Consider the following 20,963-nt stretch of genomic DNA (forward strand, 5'->3'; position numbering starts at 1 on the left):
GCAGACACCCCCCTCCAGCTCAGCTTGCACGGGGAGCCCCCACAAACCCCCCTCACTCAGCCCCGTCTCGGCAGTCCCCTCCTGTTCCTCACCCCATGGAGATCATCTGGGGCAACTGTGCAGCACCCGTTTCTGTGGTCTCTGCTCATTTTGTTGGTCTCTGTCAGGGATGAGCCCTAAACCATTCTCATCTGTCGTGGCTCAGTGAGCTGTGACCCACGGCAGCATCTTTGCCCACTCGGTCCTCAAGAGCTGGTGGGGACAGTGAGGCTGGGAGTGAGTGATTTCAGGATTTTAAGTGTATAGGACACATTTGGAACAGGTAGGGAAGCCAAGTTGCAATTTGGAGGATGCGCAGAGTCAGGATGACGGGGCAGAGGGGCTGTTTTGGTTGGCATTAGAGTGCCTGACAGGTTAGAAGGAGAACAGGATCCTGGGGCACACAGGAGCACCCAAAAGCCTGCATGGTGCTGGAGGAAGGACGTACCCATCACCAGGCCCACCGATGCCTCCGTCCCTCCGGGGAGGCCATAGAACATCCAAAAAGAGATTTATTCCCCATCAGCCCAGCCAGTGTCCAAGGAGAAACTTCTTTACTGAGGAGAAGCTTCTTTACTTTGAGGGTGCCAGAGCACTGGAACAGATGATGGGGCAGCAGCCGTGCTCACCCAGAGAGGGGAATCCCATGGGCTGAGACGGGAGCAGCTGTGCCAGATGTGAACAGGAATCCCGCTCCAAGCCGTCCTCCATCCACATCACTTCCACAGACTTGGAAAGTTTTATGAGGAGACTTTTACAACCAGCAAAAAGAAGCAACTCCAGTCTTTCACCACGGCTGGAGGGGTGGGCTTGGGTGCTGTAGGGGTGGCGGGGGGCTCGCGGCTCTGTGGGCACCTGGTGACCTGTAGCGTAGCACCCACCTTGGGTCTCCCGCTTTTCCAAGCTGCCTTAATGAAGCCAAGTTTGCAAACGAAACATAATTTCAAAGACAGGCATGTTGTCGGAAGGTCTGGAGATGATGTATGCCTGTTCCTGCTCGTTAGCAGCTGTCTCTTTAATTACCGCAGATGCTAACGAGATGCTAACAGCATATGGTGACAGGGAGAGCAGCCACACTTTGCACCAAAGGACAATTTATTTGTGAGGCGGCCGGGAGGGAGGGGCGAGTGCTGGTCGGGTAAAATCTACTGGGACTTCTCCCCCTCCTCTCTGTTCCCGTCAGACCCTTTTACCCTTTTGGGTTTTTTTGCCCCATTTGCCCCTTAGGATTGATGTCTGTATCTGGAAGGGCTCATTGGGGTGCAGCTCAGAGCCAGTTTGGGCACCAGCTAAAAAAGGGGGTGTCCACTACCAGCCCCCCTACACCAATTCATGGCTCCAGACTGGTTGGTGCCTCCAACCTTGGTGGGTCCTTTGCTGTTCCTTTGTTCTGCAGCGTCTTTGGGAGGAGTGTCTGGTCCAGTTTTTCTCTCCTTCCCACTTATGGTTGTTAATGTGGCTCTGACTGGAGGGGTTTGACAGTGGGGACATGTAGGTGACAAATGGTTTAACTGCAGGAACCTCATTGCCTGGTCCCCTCCATCAGCTGGAGGCTCAGGGTTGGGTTGTCAGCGAGTTTCTCCCTCACTTTTCCTTCCCAGTGGGTCTGACTGACCATGCCCAGGTGTCGTACGGATAAACCTCCTGTGACCTTCTGTGATGTGAGACTGGGATCCTGGCAGATGCCAGAACTGCGTTGTGATCCCTGGGCAAGAGCCCTCAGGCTGTCCCACCGCTGTGTGCCCTTTCCAGTCCTCAGGTGCTTCTCCTGGCTGGGCCAGCTCAAAAGATACGCTGTATCCCATATACAAAGTCCCCAGACCCAACCTGCTCTTCACTAGCCTTGAATTTAACCTTTTTAGCTTGTTTTTGCCTGTAGAATTAACAGAAATCACCAGGGAGTGTCTGGAAACTCTGGTAAGCTGAGCCTAGGGGTTGATAGACAAGGGACGACCTCCGGCAGGCTGGGAAGGAGAGAATGAGTTATTCCACAGGCTGAATTTTACCATCTCCCCACTTCCTTGCAGTCTTGAGAGGCAAAGCTGGTGCTTGGCACCTTCTCACCCCACTCTCTCCTCCTCCTCCATCCTCTGTGCCGCAGGAGTGTGCTGGGGAACCACTCTTCATGCTCTACTGTGCCATCAAGCAGCAGATGGAGAAGGGACCCATCGATGCCATCACGGGAGAAGCTCGCTACTCCCTGAGCGAAGACAAGCTCATCCGGCAGCAGATTGACTACAAAATGCTGGTTAGTGCAAGCGGAAGCCTCGCTGGTACTGCTGCTTGGCAGCGCTGCTAGGTCCAGCTGTTTCACGAGATCCTGGAGGCACCCAAAGTACTTTGCAGAGAGTGATTTGTCTCTTGTTCTTCTCTCCAGCATCCCTGGGGTGCCTCTTGCCCTGTCTGTGCGGTGCCCGTCTCAGCTACAGTCAGAAATGGGGTCTTTGCATGGCAAGGTTTGCTCTTGTCATGGAGCTGAGAAAGCCAAACGTGAACTGAACCCCTCTCCATGCCTCTCCCAGCAAACCCCATGGCCCTGACAGACCTGGGGCCAGAGATGCTACTTGGAACATTCAGCGGCTCATGTTGGCTGGGGATCAAAGTTAAAGCCTGGAGATGACTGCAGGATATGGAGAGATACTTTTCCTCCATATGAGCCATCTCCTCTGTCCAGCTGAACCTGCAGCTGGTTCTTCACTAGTGAAGTGTGCCTGGGTATCACTCAGGCTAGACAGGTTTTGGTGACATGGTTTGTTGGCCCAGTATTCCTTCACTGATTCACTCTTCACAATCCTTCACTCTTCACCAGAGCCTTTCTGGAATAGTTGGAGATTTGAGGGTGGAGAGGAGAGATGAGGAGGAAGGGGCAACAGGAATGTGCCCTGTGGCTGTGACTCCACAGTGGCCTGGGAGGTGAGAAGTTGTGACCTGTAGACAGCTGTAGCCCCATGGACCTGCCTTTGCACCTCTCACTTGGGTCTTTCTGCCCCTCCTGTGCTGTGCAGACCCTCAACTGCGTGAACCCTGAGAACGAGAATGCCCCGGAGATCCCCGTCAAGGTGCTGAACTGCGACACCATCACGCAGGTGAAAGAGAAGCTGCTGGACGCCGTCTACAAGGGGGTGCCCTATTCCCAGCGACCCAAAGCTGGAGACATGGACCTGGGTAAGAGAGAGGCCAAGCACTTCCCTGTGGGCAGCAGGGACATGACTAAGAGCAGAAGTGCCAAAAAAACTGTTCAAGGCAGGAAAATCCACATCTCCTGCAGGAGAAGGGACCTGACAGGACCAGAGCATTTGTGCTTGTCCTCTTCTGCTGTGCTGGTGGCACTGGCTGTGTGTGGGGACCTTTGGCATGACAGTGTAGGTCCTGCCAGGAGCGGGGATGGAGAGAGGAGCCTCCTTGGCTCTGGCCGTGGTCTGGATTGCAGGCTTGAGGTTGCTGAGGTCCAAGGAGGCCAGCAGTAGTTGAGAACAGTGTTAATAGTCCTGTTCCTAAAGGAAGGGCAGGAGAATGAAGACAAGCAAAAGAAACTGTCACTGGGGTCAAATGGATTCTGTCTTTCCTTGGGTAGTTAGAAACAGCTTTTGTCCAACACCATATTGATCATCACCAGTCCTGGGGTTCAGAAGATGGTGGGAGGACTCTGTTCTTGATGCCCAGACCGTGCTCCTGCCCTCACCTCGGCTTTGTGCTCCAAGGCCCCCCACTAACCACGAGCCCTTCTCCTTCATGGGGCAGAGTGGCGGCAGGGCAGGATGGCCCGGATCATACTGCAGGACGAAGATGTCACCACAAAAATTGACAATGACTGGAAGAGGCTAAACACCCTGGCCCACTACCAGGTAAGGTTGTCTGTGGTGGAGACCACTGAGCTGTCACCAGCTGCTTTGAGCTTGAGCATCTCAGCTTTCTCCTCAGTTTGGTCAGGGACTGGGCTCAGCTCTCCAGGCCATGCTGCTCATGCAAGGCCATGGCCAGGAGGTCTGCATCACTCCCCTGCCCAGGCCCCATGTTTATGGTCCTTCCATTTAAGGAAGCACTAAATGGGGCATGTCCAGAACTCATAGAGGCTCTTTCCTGCTCTGACCTTACTTACCGTTTTCATGCCAAGGTTTCTGGTGTGTTCCTGTTCTGACCTCTTCCCCTGAGCTGCTGCAGAACTGTAGAATCATAGAATGGTTTGGGTGGGAAGGGTCCTTCAAAGCTCATCCAGTGCCACCCCTGCCATGAGCAGGGACATCTTCACCAGCTCAGGTTGCTCAGAGCCCCGTCCAGCCTGGCCTGGGATGTCTCCAGGGATGGTTCATCCACCACCTCTCTGGCCAACCTGGGCCAGGCTCTCACCACCTTCAGCATAAAAAAAATTTGTTCTTCATGTCTGGCTTGAATTTCCCATCCTTTAGTTTAAAACCGTCACCCCTTGTCGTATTGCAACAGATCCTGCTAAAAAGTCTGTCTCCATCTTTCTTATCGACACCTTTTAGGCACTGAAAGACACAATAAGGTCTCCCCAGAGTCTTCTCTTCTCCAGGCAGAGGTAGATATGTAGGTCTCCTCTGCTGGAGGTGGATGTCCCTGGCCTGGGGTGCTGTGTAGCTTCATCCCTCCTGTCTGTTTTCTCCCTGCTGCGGGGCTGCTCCTCCTGTATTCCCCCCGTGCCACAACCTGCTCACACCATCTCTGTCCCTAGGTGACGGACGGCTCCTCCGTAGCCCTGGTGCCCAAGCAGAACTCGGCGTACAACATCTCCAACTCCTCCACCTTCACCAAGTCCCTCAGCAGATACGGTGAGCGCGCGGGGGCACCCGCCGCTGTGCTGGCCGGGGAGGCAGCACCGGGCTGGGCTGGCAGACCAAGGCCCAGGGCAGGTGATTGTAACTGTGGCTCATGTGAACAAGGTTCCTCCAAATCCCCGGCTCTCCTGCACCGTGCTATTTATTCTGGTGTTGGAAAGGGAGCAGATGCCCTCAGAGACATCTCTCTTTGCGGCATGTCAGACTCGGGGGATAAAGATGTGTCAGATGACTGCTGCTAAGGGATTCCCTCCCTTTTATTCCCCTGAAATCTGATTAAAATAAGCACAGAGGTACTTTGCCCTTAAATGAGCAGAGTTGAGGGCTACAGCGAACATGCTGGCAAGTGTTCTTCAGCCTTGGTTTGGAAGGGAATAGTGTGGTCAGCTCAGGCTGATACACGAGGTGTCTGTGATCCTGGCACCAGCGTGCTGGGAGCAGGACAGACCCCTGCGGAAACCCTTCCACCCTGATCCTGGCTCCTCTGCATCAGCCAGGCTTGAACACAGCCCAGCAGGCTGTGAGGTCGGTCCCAGTTCATGGTGGACCCCAAAGTTCCCATTTCATGGCCCCAAAGCCACAGCAGAGGGAAGGGGGATGGAGGCGGGCAGGTTGTGAGCATCTCCCTGTGCTCGGTGCTTGCAGAGAGCATGCTGCGGACAGCCAGCAGCCCCGACAGCCTGCGCTCGCGGACCCCCATGATCACCCCCGACCTGGAGAGCGGCACCAAGCTCTGGCATCTGGTGAAAAATCACGACCACATGGACCAGCGGGAGGGTGACCGGGGCAGCAAGATGGTCTCCGAAATCTACCTGACCCGCCTGTTAGCCACCAAGGTATGACCCAGAGACACAGAGCTGCTGCCTGGCTTTTGAAATCTGAATGGGGAAGGGTAGTGATTTGGGTTGTCCAAAAGTGGCAAGTGCTGTGTTTTTTTATTAGCCTTCTGTTTCAAAAGCACAGGAGGAGTGACTCTCTCGGTCTCTTTTGTGAGCTGGAGGTGATGTGTTTGTATGCCAAGTGAATATCCCTTGGGTGGATTTTCCCATTTGTCTTTTACACCATTTGGCATTTTTACTGTTCCCTGTATCCTGCAGCAGCTGCTGGACTGCAAAGCAGAGTTGCCCTAGGACAGGTGCCCCTTTGGTGTTTGGGATAAAGCTACAAAATCAGTGATGTGGGAAGGGGAATGACCTGGTTCATCTCTTTGCTGCCTCCGGGTGTTGCTGAGCAGCTCTTCTCTCTCCTCTTCAGGGCACCCTGCAGAAATTTGTGGACGACCTGTTTGAGACCATCTTCAGCACAGCACATCGTGGGAGCGCCTTGCCCCTCGCCATCAAATACATGTTTGACTTCCTGGATGAGCAAGCTGATAAGCATCAGATCAATGATTACGATGTCAGGCACACCTGGAAGAGTAACTGGTAATGAAGAAGGGCAGTGGGACGGGGCGGGGTGGTGGTTAACGATATCACAGCTAATGATACTTCCAACCCCTCCCCCGGCGAGCAGAAATATGTCATTGGAAATGATCCAGAACAACAGAGGCCCATATCTCTGTATTTCGGGTGTGGGTAAATCCCTTGCATGCCTTCCTGCAGCAGAAAAAAATCCCAGGAATGCAAAACGCTCCCTCAGCCCACCCATCCCCAAATCCCGGGCACCGCACTCCCTCTGATGGCTGGAGTGGGCCGAGGACCATGGTGGCTGGTTCCTGTCTCACCTCGAGAAAACACCGCTCGGGCTTCTCCATCCTCTGGGCTTCTCTGGAGATGCCAGTCCAGTTCTCATCCTGCCTGTCCTGAAGGTGTTTCCACCTCCCTGAGCCTGTCCTAACACAGCGTAAAGCTGTGGGTGCATCCTCCCTAACCTTGCCCATGGGCTCTGCTTATGGCTCTCCGCAAAGCGGGGCCGAGCGGCTGACGAGACCAGGGCTGGGCAGGCGTTGGCTCCTGCTCCGCAACCCCCTCCCTCAGCATTTTCCTTTTCTGCTGCCTCACTGATTTCATCTCTCTGATCTTGCCGTTACTGGAGAACGGGTACGTACATTCCCGTGTCTGGCATTTGTTAAATGGCAGCCAAATTGCTTTTGTATAGTTCAGTAACTGTTGGCAATTAGCAGGGCAGGAAAAGAAACATTTTTAAATGGAGATGTGAGAGCACGGAAGTGCTTGGAACTGATTTATAACTCAGCTTTCTATATTAAAAGAAGGAGTGAAAGGCAAAGGAGGAAGAAAAAAAAATAAGCCCCGCTCCGCAGGGGCTGGGCATGCAGGCTCCTGCATACTAATGCCTGTGCTTATCTCTGGGCGCTAATTCGGTGTGTGGAGCTCATTTCTTGAGGCCATTCCCTTCACAAATGAAATATGTACATGCACCCGGTACCCTCATTAGGAAAGTCCTGGGAAACGAAGTGTGTTTTGTCTAAGATAAAAGAATTTGCTGGGCGTTTGTGCTGAGGGATGACAAAGCGGAGGGGCTTTGTGATGGGGGGACACCCTGAGATGCTCCTGGGAGAGGAGAGGGGCAGCAGGGGTGGAAAACGGAGCTGTGGAGGGTGGCACGTGTGTCATTATGCAGCAAACATCCAGTCGGTGGCTGGCCAGGAGACCCGCTGCCTCTACAACCGAGAGCTTCATTTCCAGCTCTGAGGCTGCCTAAATTCTCCTCTGGTGTGAAATGTGCTAATGAGTCCCTTGAGGAGTCCAGTTAACCCCCTCCTCCGACAGGAGAGATGCGTGAAATGCCGCGCGGTGCTGTAGACAGGCTCTTTGATGCCGGAGAAAGGGACCGTGCGTGGTGTGACCCGTGGGCTTGGCAAGGGCTCTTCAGTGCGAGAGGATCCTCGGAGAAACCACGGATCTTGGCTGCTCTGCTTCACCTCTGCACTTGTCCGCAGCGCTGAGGAGTTTCTCCCTGGAGACCTGAGGCTGTGTGGGGATGGGCAGAGGGGAATGGCTGTGTACCCCAGGTTTTTTGCATCCCTGGGGTGCTGGGACAAGCAGCCTGCCCAGTTCTGGGTGATGGGGAGCTCCTTCTCCCCAGCCAGAAGTGTGTGTGTGCTGGCTGCCCTGTAGCGCTCGGTCTAGGTGCTGACTCCTGTTTCCTTCTTCCCGCAGTCTACCTCTACGTTTTTGGGTGAATGTGATTAAGAATCCCCAGTTTGTGTTCGACATTCACAAGAACAGTATTACTGATGCCTGCCTATCCGTGGTGGCTCAGACATTCATGGACTCCTGCTCAACTTCTGAGCACAAGCTAGGAAAAGACTCTCCCTCCAACAAACTACTGTACGCCAAGGATATCCCCAACTACAAGAGCTGGGTAGAAAGGTGAGTAGACTTGGCGATAGCTCCTCGTGTCACCTGAAGGGCTTACAGGGGATGTACATGGGTGTGAGGACTTCACACCGAGGGCTCGGTTGTTGGGAAGACTCCTCTTGGCAGCTGTCTGAAGAGAGACCATACTGATGCTTGAGGAAGGTGATCGTCTCATTTGAGAGATGATGGTTTCTCATGATTGTGTTCTGGAGTGAGATTGCAATGACCGTGTATGAATTGCTTAAGGGGTGCTAAAGGCAGCCTTCACTTTTAGGTTGTGTGGTGGTTTCTGTTGTAGAAGCTCGGTCTGTGCTAGGGGCTTGCTAACACCACCCTTGGTTGCTTTCAAAAAGCCCTGGACTAGAGAAGTGCCTTTTTTGCACCATGGCAATGCACGCAGATTTTCCCAAAATGGTTGAAAATTACCATTTCCCAACTCTCATCCATCCGTACGTCTCGCCCGGGATCCTGAGAGCGTGTGCTCTGAAGCAGCGCTCGGGCTGCTGTCGCTGTGCTGAGGAGCGGGTCCCCTGGCTCCTTCCACCACCCTCCACCTTCCCTGTCGCATCCCTCTGTCCCGCTGAATTAGCACAGCGTTAAAGGTTCGGGGTTTGAATGCTACTGATTGCAAATTGATGCGCTCAAGCATGATGCTGTGCTTAGCTTTATCCTTTTGGGAGAGAAACCTAGGAGATGTCCTCCAAAGCCCTCCAAATAGAGCTACTGTTAAAATGTTGCTGTGTTGTAAAGTGGAACTTCATCAAGCTTAAAAACCAGCAGATTTCAGGTTGCTTGTGCAACTTTCCCCTTGTGCTGATATACTGTGCTATATATTGTGCTTTTTTCCGTTAAAACCAAGGACCCTTCCCTTTTTCAGCATCTAGACCAGAACCAAGTGAAAGATGTCCAGGCAAAAATAAGCATCATATTCTCTAGTTTGCAAGCGTGGGACTTTGTAGCCTAAATCATCCTTTGGATAGTCGCTTGTACACGGTTATTTTTGTCACACCATTGGCGTGCCTGGTGCTTTGTGGGCAGGCACAAAGACAAGGTTCTTCCCTGGAGGAAGACAGGGCTTGGATCAGAAGAAAAGGTACCTCTGAAATAGGATGGCTAAGGCGAGAGATGGGCTGCTTTGCAAAATGAGACATTTCTTTGCGGGGCGCTGGAGGGAGCTTTGGAGTGGGGTCCTGTAGGAACATCACCAACTTCATAAGGTGAATTCCTCTGACCTTGCTGTCTCTATGACAAAAATACTCACATATGTGTGTACCCGAAGGAAAAAAAAAGGTATAAAACCGTTCCAGAGTGAAACATTGGTCTAGACATGCTGTGTCCCTGGGGAGGAGGTGAGAGATCTCACGGTGACAGATGTTCTGCCATCACTCACCGCCGGCACGGTCCCCGAGGCAGCCGAGCCGGGGGCACAGCTGTCCCGTGCAGGGTACGACTGTGTCTCCCTCCCGCAGCTCCTCTGCCCCAAGGATTTATGGTGTAATTGGCATTTCTGGCTTTTGGCAATGGTTGTCGTCACAGAGCTTTGCAGAGGTGGGATGGGAACGGTGCGGGGGTGGCTGAGTGGGACTGGTGGTCCCAAAAGTGGGTCTGTCTGCTGCCTTGGGTCAGGCAGCGGCTGGAAAAATGGGTGTCCTGCCAGTCTGTGGCAGGAATAGTAAAGGGCTTGGGAGGTGGGGAGCCTGGGGAAACCCAAGATCACCACTGCCGGGGTCGTAGCTGTGGTAGGTGTCCTCTGGAAATGGTGTGTCTGGGTTCTTGGTCCACACCAGCCATGCACACTTGCATTGAAAAATCATGGTTTCCTACTGTCCTTTGTGTCATGAGAAAACCTGGAACGTAATACTGCTGCATGTTACGTGGACATCTTTCTGTGGCAGCCACAAAAGCTTTGTTTCTCAGCAAATCTCTTCTGTACGTGCATTTCTTACAAGTCCTTTCACCTATGGGGTTAAAGGGTGGCCGGGGGGATCTCTGTGAGTTTTCTTTGCTAATCAAAGCTGGCTGGAACTGAGAACGTTTGGTGTATTGTCCCTAATAAGTAATATCAGCCTTAGGAGACATCACTTTGGGGGTGATCTCTCTGGGGATGTAGCAGCTCTCTCGGTGCCTGGTTTGGTTGGAGGTCCTCACCTCAGAGCACCGCGCTCTTGGAAGCGTCCAGGAAATCTCTCGCATCACTTTTTGGATGTGAATGAGGCTCCTTGTCAAAACTGCCCAAGTATTTTATCGCTAGCTGAGTTCAGCGCCGTGGGATGGAGTAGATCCTCATATTCATCTCCTCAAGTGGTCTTGCTGCCATCTGCTCCTATCCAAGTGCTTCAGTCGTGTTCCACCTCAGCGTTCAGCTGATGATGCTAATGATGCTAATCACTGTACCAGAAACTGCACTGAGTAGTTTGAGGAGTCAGGAGGAGCAAAGCAAACCTGGGAGGGACTGGCACTCTGTATTTCCAGGTGGTGGGAGCAGCTGGGGCTCGTTTGCTGTGGGTAGGGTTTATTTTTTAATAGAGGCCTGTGGATGCAACCCCGGTTTCCAAAAGGACCTGAGCATCCAGGCCACTGGTACATCTGCTTGGTGTAACCCTCCTGCTGAAATGGGATGATGCGGCTTTGATCTTCCTATTTTTTCATGAATATCCTGTTGGATGATCTGTTTTTCCACTACGATTCCAGACTATATAAGCTGTGTCTGGGTTTCCCTGTCATTGCTGAGCGTGTCAGTGAGGCAGCTATGGGATGGGACTGCAAATCTTAAGGTGTCATAGGAAATGTAAGGTAGGAACCATCAGAGAAGCACAAAGAAGGCAGAAAAGGACAAAGCCATTTGGCCCAAGCATGCCCTAGGACATCAGCTGCCTCGTCTGCTGCCTGGGATCCTTTGAGTTCACAAGACCATCTTCAGAACCTCAGTTTTCACCAAAAATGAAAGCTGTGTAGCTTTTGGGTGAGCAACAACTTCTGAGCATGGCCAGCGGCAGTTGTAGGGTGTTGGATGCCTGTTGCTGAGGAAGACGTATCCACGCAGGCCTGTATCCCTGCAAGGCCTGGATCTGAACTTGTTTGTGTTCATGCACCAAGTGTTTAATTGGACGCAAAGGGACATCATTGGCCTTAGCAACATGGCAACCGTAAGAGAATGGTATCAAAGCCTTAGGTGTTGCTGCAGGCATGGAGGATTCTGGTGGATGCAGTTTGGTGGCAAAACATGCCAATGGGATGGGAAGAAGGAAAAATGTGTGGTTTAGGAGAGGGTGGGAAATCCCTCACGGTAGGCTGGGCTCAGTGTCTGCTCCACAGGCGGGTTTATAATGGGTGATCGTGGTACATCACTACTTGGAGCCACTCTCCGGTGGCTCTTCTCAGCAAGCGTCGCGGTGGGGACCCGTCCCCTTCTGTCTGTCCCAGTATCAGACCCGCTCTTCTCTTTCTCCCTTGCAGATATTATGCAGATATAGCTAAAATGCCAGCGATCAGTGACCAGGACATGAGCGCATACCTGGCAGAGCAGTCGCGGTTACACCTCAGCCAGTTCAACAGCATGAGCGCGCTGCACGAGATTTACTCCTACATCACCAAGTACAAGGACGAGGTAAGGCGCAGTGGTGGGGAGTCAAGCCTGGGCTGTGAGCTGTGTCCCTTTGTCCTCGTTTCTGCAGTCCCCTGCTTTTTCCTGTGGAAGAACACCCTGATAAATGCAGAATAATGTAGTCTGTGTCTGTGCTTGAGCAGTCGGGGAAGCTAAGGTTTGGGAGGCATGTAGGCAGCGCTTTGTTCCCTGTATTTTCTGCAGTGAGTAATGTGGGAAACACCTATTTTTCTACACATTTGGCATGTGAGCTCAGCAGGGCTGCAGAGTTCATGGTGTTATCTCAGTGTGCGTTCCCTCTCCGCTGCCGCCGACCTGGTGCTGCAGCGGTACCAACACTATGATGATACAGGCGGCATCTGGCTCCGCTCCCCAGGGATGCTGGAGGATGTGGAGGCGTCTTCAGCGCTTGCTTTGCGAACATCAGTAAGAACGGTTAAAAACCCCTCTGTTGTACTTTATACAAATTAACTTCGTAAAGCACCACTCGAATCCACACCTCGCATCTTTTTATTAAAGCAATAAAATATGTAACTACAGTCAAATATGGATCTATACATATAACGTGATGGTATAGGCTTTATTGTCCCAATAAAGCGGACTGATGACTGTGTTTGAACGGTGGCTTGTTTAGATGACAGAGTACCAGAACATCTCCTCGCTTGAAAAGAGCTGGGAGAGCTGGCATCTCATCCCACAGGAAAACAGGGTCCCCATTGCACCCTGCAGCAACTGTGAGGCTTCTCCTGGCGCCTCTTCGAGATGTGAATTTAGGAAGTCCATGGGCAGGACGTAACATACCTGGCCCCTGGGTCTCAGGTCAGCGCTGGGACTGTGGTGGCCAAAATGCTCATGGAGCTGGATGCTTTGCAGGAGTGAGGAGGAGGAGGAGGTTCTGGCTTGTCTCCAAGGGTGGGAGGAAGCCCTTGGTGCTTGGGAAGGTGCCACATGGCGGTCACTGTACAGCAGGTGACCATGCACTGCTGACCATGGTGGTGGGACCTCTGTGCTACTCCCCTAACGATTTGGGATGGCATGTCAAGGAGGTTCCCATATATGTGATAAGTTGGCCAAAGAGGGTTTTCAGGGGATTTTCCAGTTTATACAACAGCTCTGTGTCTACCATGAGGGTGGAAGAGGAGCAGTTCAGAGAACCTTGATCTGCTGCAGCGCAGCCCTCATCCCTCAACCATCATCAGGCGCTTGCTTCCTCCAGTCTCAAAGTCCCACAAGCCTTAAATAAATCCTCCAAACCCTGTATGAGAACAGAGAGGGGACCGTGTGGCATTCATGAGCTGCCCTTTAGGGACACGGGTCCTCTTCTTGCCCACTGATGGCAGCCTGACATCTGTTGAGTGTCTTGCTGTCTCCGAGCATCACAAGTGTGTTCACAGCTCTCAGGAACTTCTTTTATTATTTGTAATGGGATTAATAAATCGCAGCTGTTCCCTTTGTTTGTTTTCAGTCATTAAGCACAATTATATGCAGCCCGATTGCACCCTCTTTGATGCAAAATGGGAGAGAATAATTTTTCCTGTTGTTCAGTGCAATAATATGCTGTCATTGGCTGTGAATGAAAATCATAATTAATTTTCATTTGGGTACTTGCATCTTGGTAATCAGTGGTCCTGGCTCCTTACAGCAGGTGACAAACTTGGCTCTCTACGCTCCACACAGGTTTCCTTTGAATGCATCGTTTCCCTTAGGACGAGATAAAAGAGGAACAAATAAATGCAAAGGCAGGTTGTGAATCATTTGACACCTCGGCATCCCTGGATACATATGGGGAGAGGCAGAGGAGGCAGGCAGGGGGGGAATAGGCTGCTCTTCCAATTCTCGGACCAATCTCATTTGGTTCCAGCTCAGCCGCCTTTCAGGCATGTGGGGTTTTGATTTCCGCATGAGCGTTATTATAGTTATTTCATTCTGTGTGGAGCGCGATGGCCGACAGCGGCTGCGGAGATGGATGGTGGAGGAGCAGGTTTGTGGTGGAATCTATGAGCTCTCACGAGTCCATCTGCATCCCAGGGTCATCGCTGCCAGGGGAGGTAAATCAACCTGGCTCTCATGGGGGAATTTTCCCCACCTTGAGAGCTGATACCGGTGTTGAGATGCAGCTTTCCCTCTTCCTCTGGGAAGAAATTCCCCCTCGGGCATCTCCTGCTGCCCCAGCAGGCAGGGACCAGCCTGGTCCTGTCCCAAAAAGCCTGGCAGAGAGATACAGAGGCCGTCGGTGGCGGGGGCTGCTGCGTGGCAGCGATGCTGCACAGCACGTCCCGCGCGACGCTCCGCGACCCACCGGCGCCGCAGCAGCTCTTAATCAAAGGGAGCTGATTCCCCATTAAGAAGTTACCTGTAGGGCTCCTGATGGACTTTGCCTGCCTCCTGGTAAGTCTATTAATTATACAACAGTTTGTTTCCAATTATGCAGCCAATGAAATGGTTAATCAAGTCCCCTTTGACGGATGCCTTGATATTTAATTGCAAAAAATTTGCGCTCTCAACGAGCTCACCCGAGGAGATGTGATTTCTGTCAGGTTTGTTTTTTTTAAATCAGCTTTTCTGCCAGCATGATGTCAGTGAGCTGAGACTCCTGGCTGCTGAGAGGGCAACTGCCCCTTTGTTTTATGCTTCATTGCTCCCTTCTCTACCCTCCCTCTGCCGCCAGCCCTGGGGACACGGTCATGTCCAGCCCAGGGGACATGGTCATGTCCAGCCCAGGGCAGGGGACAGTCCCTCCACCTGTGACCTGTTGTCATGGCCAGGAGCTTGGGTAGAGAAAGGGGATTTCAAGGGACGAAAGTCATCCTTGAATGTCTGTGGGTGCACCCCTTGCACAGGAGCGGGGGCTCCTAGCGAGGCAGGTTTTGGTGGTCCATCCATCTGGTGTTTCCCTCCATCACCCCAGTGCCCCCCAGTTGTCCACCCTGAGGAGTGATGAGGGGGGATTTTACCACCGTTAGCAGCTGAAGCCTCGTGGATTTGTGGGTTTGGTCTTTTTGCACTCATGGAACCAGTTGATCGTGGCCTCTGAAATGCAGCTCCTCCTTCCCTATGACTTTAGCTTTGTTGGAGTCACAGATGTAGTGAGGAGGTGTCATCTTGGTTTTGGGGTTTGCCTTCAATGTTATGCTGGGTGTTCATTTTCTTTGTCTCCCCACATTCCAGTTGACTTCTTGTTAGTGTGAAGCAGGTCCCTGGCATTACTGTAGCCCCTTGAGGGTCCCGGGAGGCTCTGCCTGTTGGGGTGGCAGCAATCGGGGCAGTGTCCTCCACCTCCTGCCTCCTTTGGCCCTTGCCTGACCCCATTAGGGACAAGAATGAACCCGTTCTGCTTCTTACGAGACCACATTGATGTGCCCTGATGCCATCAATGAGCCAGCATGGCCACATGAGAAACAAGGAGCCGCTTCGGGTAGGAGGTCATCTCCTCACCTTCTCTTTTTCTTCTCCCAAGTAACAAGTGATAGGATGAGAGGAAACGGCCTCAAGTTGCACCAGGGGAGGTTGAGGTTGGATCTGGGGAACAATTTCTTCCCCAAAGGGCTGTGGGGCATTGGACCAGGCTGCCCAGGGCAGTGCTGGAGTCACCATCCCTGGAGGGGTTGAGCAGACGTGGAGATGAGGTTCTCAGGGACATGGGTTAGTACCAGGGGTGGGTTTACGGTTGGACTCGGTGATCTTGAAGGTCTCTTCCGATCAAATAGTTCTACAATTCTGCGATTCTCCCCTCTCTCCCCAGATTTTAGCCGCGCTGGAGAAGGACGAGCAGGCCCGGCGGCAGCGGCTGCGGAGTAAGCTGGAGCAGGCGATCGACACAATGGCCTTAAGCAGCTGAGAAGGCGGTGGCGGTGCCAGCATCCTGGGCGGCGGAGGCGGCAGGAGGGACCGGTCGGCCAGCGGCAGCCGCGGGCAGAGAAGACTTTGGGGCTGGGGCCGGTCAGACCCACGGGAGCCGCCGTTGCCTCCGCACGCTTCCCACGAGCGAACAAGGAAACCTCGCGCTTTAGCGAAAAAAACAAACAAAAAACCACACACAAATCCCAACAACAGCAGCAACATCGATAAGACCCCCCCGACACACACAGGTGACCCCCGATCCATCTGGGATGCAGCAGGGACCTTGCAGAGGCGATGCCGGGTGGAAGAGAAGGGGGTCACCCCTCATGGACCCTCTGGGCATCCCTTGCCCAGGCAGAGCCCACAAGGAAGGAGGATCAGGACCATGAGGCTTTCTAGGACGGCGTTTGGATGTTGTTGTTACTTTGGTGGAGTGGGGGGGTGGGTTGGCTCCTATTTTTACTGTACTTGACTTGCTCTCCCCTCCTTATCCCCAGCTGGCCGCCCTCTTCTTCTCCTCTTCTGTCTTTTTCTGTCTCTTTCCCCCTTCTCTCTCTCTCTCTCTGGCCTTCTGCCACTAGTGTTAACTGCTATATTTGCACAATTTACACGAGATGAACGAAATTTTTAATTTAAAGAAAAAAAAAGTATGGGAGGGGAAAACAAAAAAATATTCTAAATTTTTTTGCAACAGACTAACAAAAACGGTTTTAAAAAAGAAGCTAAAGGACTGATGCTGGGGAGATTTGGGAGTGGGGGCAGTAGGGGTGGGCAGGAAAGGGAGGAATCCCTGAGCTTTGGTATTTCTTAAAGTATGTCCTGTGCCATGTTTTATTTGAATGTTGTTTAGTGCAGAAAAAAAGAAAAATAAGAAAAAAAAAAAGTAAAAAAAAAAATAGTGGGAGTTTTGTTAGCTGGATAGGTGCTCTTATTTAAATGCTGCTGGTGTGGTTCTGGAGGTCAAGATCAGAGAGGAAGGCAGATCCCGAGGTTGGTTTTTGTTTTTCCAGGGGATTGCTGAGGAATGGTCGGCGTTTTGTTGAGCTCGTCCTTGTTTTCCCGACCCGGTGGCCACAGAGAGGTCTGGGCAGTGCTGCCCGTCCCAGGGTGATACGGGGCTCAGGATGGCTACGGGGGCTTGGGGCTGTTGGGATGGGTTCGTCTTTTGGCAGATCCCCTTTATTTTTTTCCCTTCATCTTCTTTCTGTGCTGATAATAGGGGATGGGACCAGATCCCTGGGGAAAGGGGAGGCGGCTCCTCCTGTCGGGGACCCCCCTGCAAACCCCGCTGGGTGACCAGCCCACAGATGGACTGGGATGCTCGGGCTGTCACCTGCTCCCCATCGTGGGAAACCCAAACGTGTGCAGGCCTTTCCGCTCAATATTGACCTTTCTTTCTCTGTCTTTTCCTTCTTTCTCCCCCTTTCTCTCCTTGCTGTCACCCCGTTTCCCCTCCGCCACCTCCGCCTTGCTGGGGGGGTTCGCTGGAAACCCGGGGTCTTTCCTTTGGCCGCCCCCTTTTGAAATGTCAGATCCTCGCGGGTTTGTGCTTGCTAGAGATGAGAAGGTGCCGAACGCTGCCCCGAACGGCAGCGGGTGACCAAAAACTTCCAGAAACAGCGAGCAAAAACCCCTTTCCTTTTCTGTTCTGAGAGCTTCCGTCGCTGCCCAGGCCACAGCGGACGGGGCCAAACTCTGGAGGAGCGGGCGGCTGTCGAAACCCAAGTGGAAAGAAGCCCAGCCCATTTCTGTCCGTTCCCTTAAATCGCAAGTTAAGGGGGGGAGAGGGAGAAATAATGAAGTTTTTAATTAAAAAAAAAAAATAAAAGTGTGTATATATATATATGTGGTTACAATCTAATTCTCGTGCCCCAGTGGGGTGCTGTATAGTTAACTGAAGGAGAATCGAACCAATATAAATACAAAATGAATTTACACAGCCGGTTAAAACAAAACAAACAACGACTACATTAAAAAAAAAGATACCAAATGGTCTGGAAGAGATTTCCAAGCCTTTCTCACCATGCAGAACAATCGTTTGAAGCCTGCACATCTCTCATTATGTTGTAATTTTGTTTGGTTTTGTTTTGTTTTAATAAGGAGAAAAAGGAGAAGATGCTGATTTAAAAAAAACAAACAACAACAAACAACAAATACCCAACAACAACAAAAAAACAACAACAAAAACCACAACCACAACAGCAAAACTATGTTTGAAACAGGAGTAATAATTGTTTCCCAAACCTATGAACGTGGAGCTGTCGCTGGATTTCTGAGAGCTGTGGGCTGTTGCATGACTGTGCTAGATTTTAGTCTGAGTTGATCTTTTTAAGAAACAGAAGAAAAAAGCATAAAACAAAAAAAAACCTGCAAGTGTTGAATATTAGAGGTTTGTTTAGACCTGTTATCTATATTTTTCTTTAATTTGAAATCAATTTGTCGCTTTCTCGTCCAAAAGAAACAAAACAAAAAGCAAAAAAGCAAGATTTCAGAGGTTCACGTCTCCAGTGTGGTACTCGGAGAGCCTTAAAGGACAGCTGTGTGCCCACCCGCCCTGCACCGGGGCCACCAGCATCTCCCTGGGCTCTGGTGGGACAAATCCCCCACGGGGGTCCCATGGGGGTTCCTTTGGCGAACCGGCTGCTGCTGTAATGGGGCAGAGGGGTGTCCACGGTTCCCTTTGGTGCAAGGTTGGCCCAAAGCTGCTTCCTCGCGCCGGTGGTGGTTTTGGAGGTCCTGGAGATCGCCCGGAGGACGGCGGCCGTGCGTTGGTCATTGCGAGCCAATGGAAGGGGAGCGGTGCCGTTGAAGGCTGTTTCCAAAAGTGCTGGGGGTCCTCCCTGTGTCAGCGGTAAGAGCGGTGTGGGGAACTTGTGGTGGTGTTGAGGGAGCCAAGTGCGTAGTTTTTTGTGGTGATTGAGATGGGATGGTGAGGCCCTCCCTGTTGCTGGTTGGAGAAGATGGAGATGTGTTTCTAAGAGCATTTCCTTTGACAGCCAATGGTAGGACAAGGGGTAATGGGTTTAAACTGGAACACAAGAGGTTCCACTTGTATTTGAGAAGAAACTTCTTCCTGGTGAGGTGCCAGAGCCTGGCCCAGGCTGCCCAGGGAGGTTGTGGAGTCTCCTTCTCTGCAGACATTCAAACCCGCCTGGACCCCTTCCTGTGGAACCTCAGCTGGGTGTTCCTGCTCCATGGGGGGATTGCACTGGGTGAGCTTTCCAGGTCCCTTCAACCCCTGACATTCTGGGATTCTGTGATTCCTTGTTGGCAAACAAGGGCTGGAAGCACCGTTAAGAGCAGAGGGTTTATCAGTCTGTGATTTCCCGGCAGCGATGTGGGTGCTCCCTTGGCCGGGCTGGAGGGGCGGGCGAGTTTGTTGGCTGTGGTGGGCCTGCCTTGGATTTGGGCAGCAGAGGGGTTCCCAGGGGTCATGCCGGGCAGGCTGGCAGTGCCATGGTGTGGCTGTGCTCTCTGGGCTCCCCTTGCTGAGCCCCCCCTTGTCCTGTGGCCTCAGTCTCACCATGACGATGCCAACACCCTGTGGTGTGGTCCTGGGGATGGGTTCCTGTTGGCTTCCTCCTGCGGAGCTTTGGGGTGTCTGCGGTTTGCTCCACCAAAGGGTCCCCCCAGCACCTCCCCACCTCTCTGGGGTCCCCTTTTGGCCTCTAACGGCGTCAGCAGGGTGGGCACTGCAGTGCTGCCCGCAGCCTCTGGCGCTTCTTGGTGCTACCTTTGCCTTCTGCGTGATGCCCAGCGTCCTTAATTGTGCCAGGCAGCCCGTCCGTGCCCCCTCGCCCCAGCCTGGTGGGGGGCAGAGCTGGGCTGGCCGTCCCCATCTCACCCTGCCTGGGAACAGGGAAAGGTGCGGAGCAGCTGGGAATCATTTGCAGGGCTCCTCTTACTGATGGTGTCACCTGTGCCCCAAAATGGAGTGAGACAGAGAAGCATCCCCTGCCCCGAGCCTGCGTTTTGGGGAGCACCTCCTCTGCCCCGCGCAGCTGAACGCAAGCAGGTCCCTCACTGCCCTCCCCTCAGCTCACATTGCCTTTTCTCTTCAGTTTGGGGTTCAAAATAAAAAGTGCAGTCCAGCCTGGCAGTGTCCCCTGTGCCTGGCCCTGGTGTCCCCTCCAGCAAGAGCCCTGCGCCACCCCCGGGGCTGACCCCAGCCTGGGACAGGGAGCAGGGGGACGGGTGGTGGGACCCCCCTCCCTGGGCTCACCTGCTCCTGACCAAAGCGCACAACAAGCTGTCCTTTAAGAAAGCGCAGGGAAACCTAAGGCGGACCCGGCAAAAGGCAGAGAATTTTAATAGTTTTACAAAATTAAATGGAGAAAAAAAAATAATCTGGAGTCCTGATTAACTTTTGTGATTGTTTCAGGCTTGAAGCAACAGGCCAGTGCGGCTGGTCGAACGCCCTTTGATCGTGTAAATATCCTGCTATTTCCTATTTTAATGTTCTTCAGATTTAGTACTTGTAAATAAACACACGCATCAAGGAGAGATTAAACATTTTTGCTAAAGCTGGTGTCTCGCCTGTGTTTTTGGGGGCGATGCCGGTGGGAGGGGTGGGTGGCTCTGGGGGACGGGGCTGTTCCCAGGAGCAGCAGCCAAATCTGCAGCAGTGCCGGGGTGGCACAATGCAAAACATGTGGGGACAGGGACCCCAAGCTGCGGCTGTTCAGAGCCCCAAAGCAGCTCTGGGGGCTGCTCTTTGTGCTTGAAGGGGGACTAGATTGGACTAGATGATCTTTGGAGGTCCCTTCCAATCCCTAACACTCTTCTGTGATTTGAATGGGGGGTGTACACAGGGTGGGAGGGAGCTTCTCCATCAGCCGCTTTCCTGGACAGCTTATATCGAACTGTTTTAAAGCGTTGGATTTCACTCGTTGTCTTTCAAAGTGCTTGGAGCTGTTGATCAGATGCAGAGGACCCGAATCTGTGATGCTGCAAGCAGAGGTGAAGTGAAAGAGGTAAATACCTGCCGGGCTCTGAAGGAGCCGAGCGGGACTGAGACAGCATCAGTTCTGCCTCTTGGCCATCCTGGTCCTCCCTCCCGTGGGGACATAACGGGAGTATTACACACCCACTATTTTAGCCATAATGCCGTTAAAACAAAGACTGCTATAGTTTTTTTTCTTTGGTGTCTTAAAAATAGAAGTTTTCTTTTACTAACCTTTCAAATGTTTAGGAAAATCACATTCAAACTTATTTCTATTCAGGTTTCTGGAAGGAATTAACTGAGGGCAATGGGGAAAAGACCCTCATGTCCCCACATTTTGTGACTGCGAACACCATCCTGGCGGCTGTGCGGGAGCTGGTGGCAGGTGGGCGCTGTGCTGGGTGCAGGAGCTGTGTTTAAGT

General features: G+C 52.5%; 1 protein-coding gene across 4 annotated transcripts in view; it reads left to right on the forward strand.

Annotated features, from left to right (window-relative positions):
• Window positions 1-20,122, forward strand: part of PLXNA1 (plexin A1) — a 120,639-nt gene extending 100,517 nt beyond the window's left edge. For 3 of the 4 annotated variants that reach the window (XM_065845594.2, XM_065845596.2, XM_071812928.1), the window contains exons 24-32: window positions 2,141-2,287; window positions 3,045-3,204; window positions 3,781-3,884; window positions 4,733-4,910; window positions 5,481-5,671; window positions 6,090-6,259; window positions 7,955-8,167; window positions 11,612-11,762; window positions 15,502-20,122. In XM_065845594.2, coding sequence (XP_065701666.1) covers window positions 2,141-2,287; window positions 3,045-3,204; window positions 3,781-3,884; window positions 4,733-4,910; window positions 5,481-5,671; window positions 6,090-6,259; window positions 7,955-8,167; window positions 11,612-11,762; window positions 15,502-15,597 — 1,410 coding nt within the window. In that variant the 3' untranslated portion in view covers window positions 15,598-20,122. The remainder of the gene's footprint in view (window positions 1-2,140; window positions 2,288-3,044; window positions 3,205-3,780; window positions 3,885-4,732; window positions 4,911-5,480; window positions 5,672-6,089; window positions 6,260-7,954; window positions 8,168-11,611; window positions 11,763-15,501) is intronic. The other variant, XM_065845597.2, reaches the window with a different exon arrangement.
• Window positions 20,123-20,963: the final 841 nt, after the last annotated feature.

The sequence above is a fragment of the Patagioenas fasciata genome, chromosome 10 (assembly GCF_037038585.1).
Source record: "Patagioenas fasciata isolate bPatFas1 chromosome 10, bPatFas1.hap1, whole genome shotgun sequence".
In the NCBI taxonomy this organism is placed as follows: Eukaryota; Metazoa; Chordata; class Aves; order Columbiformes; family Columbidae; genus Patagioenas; species Patagioenas fasciata.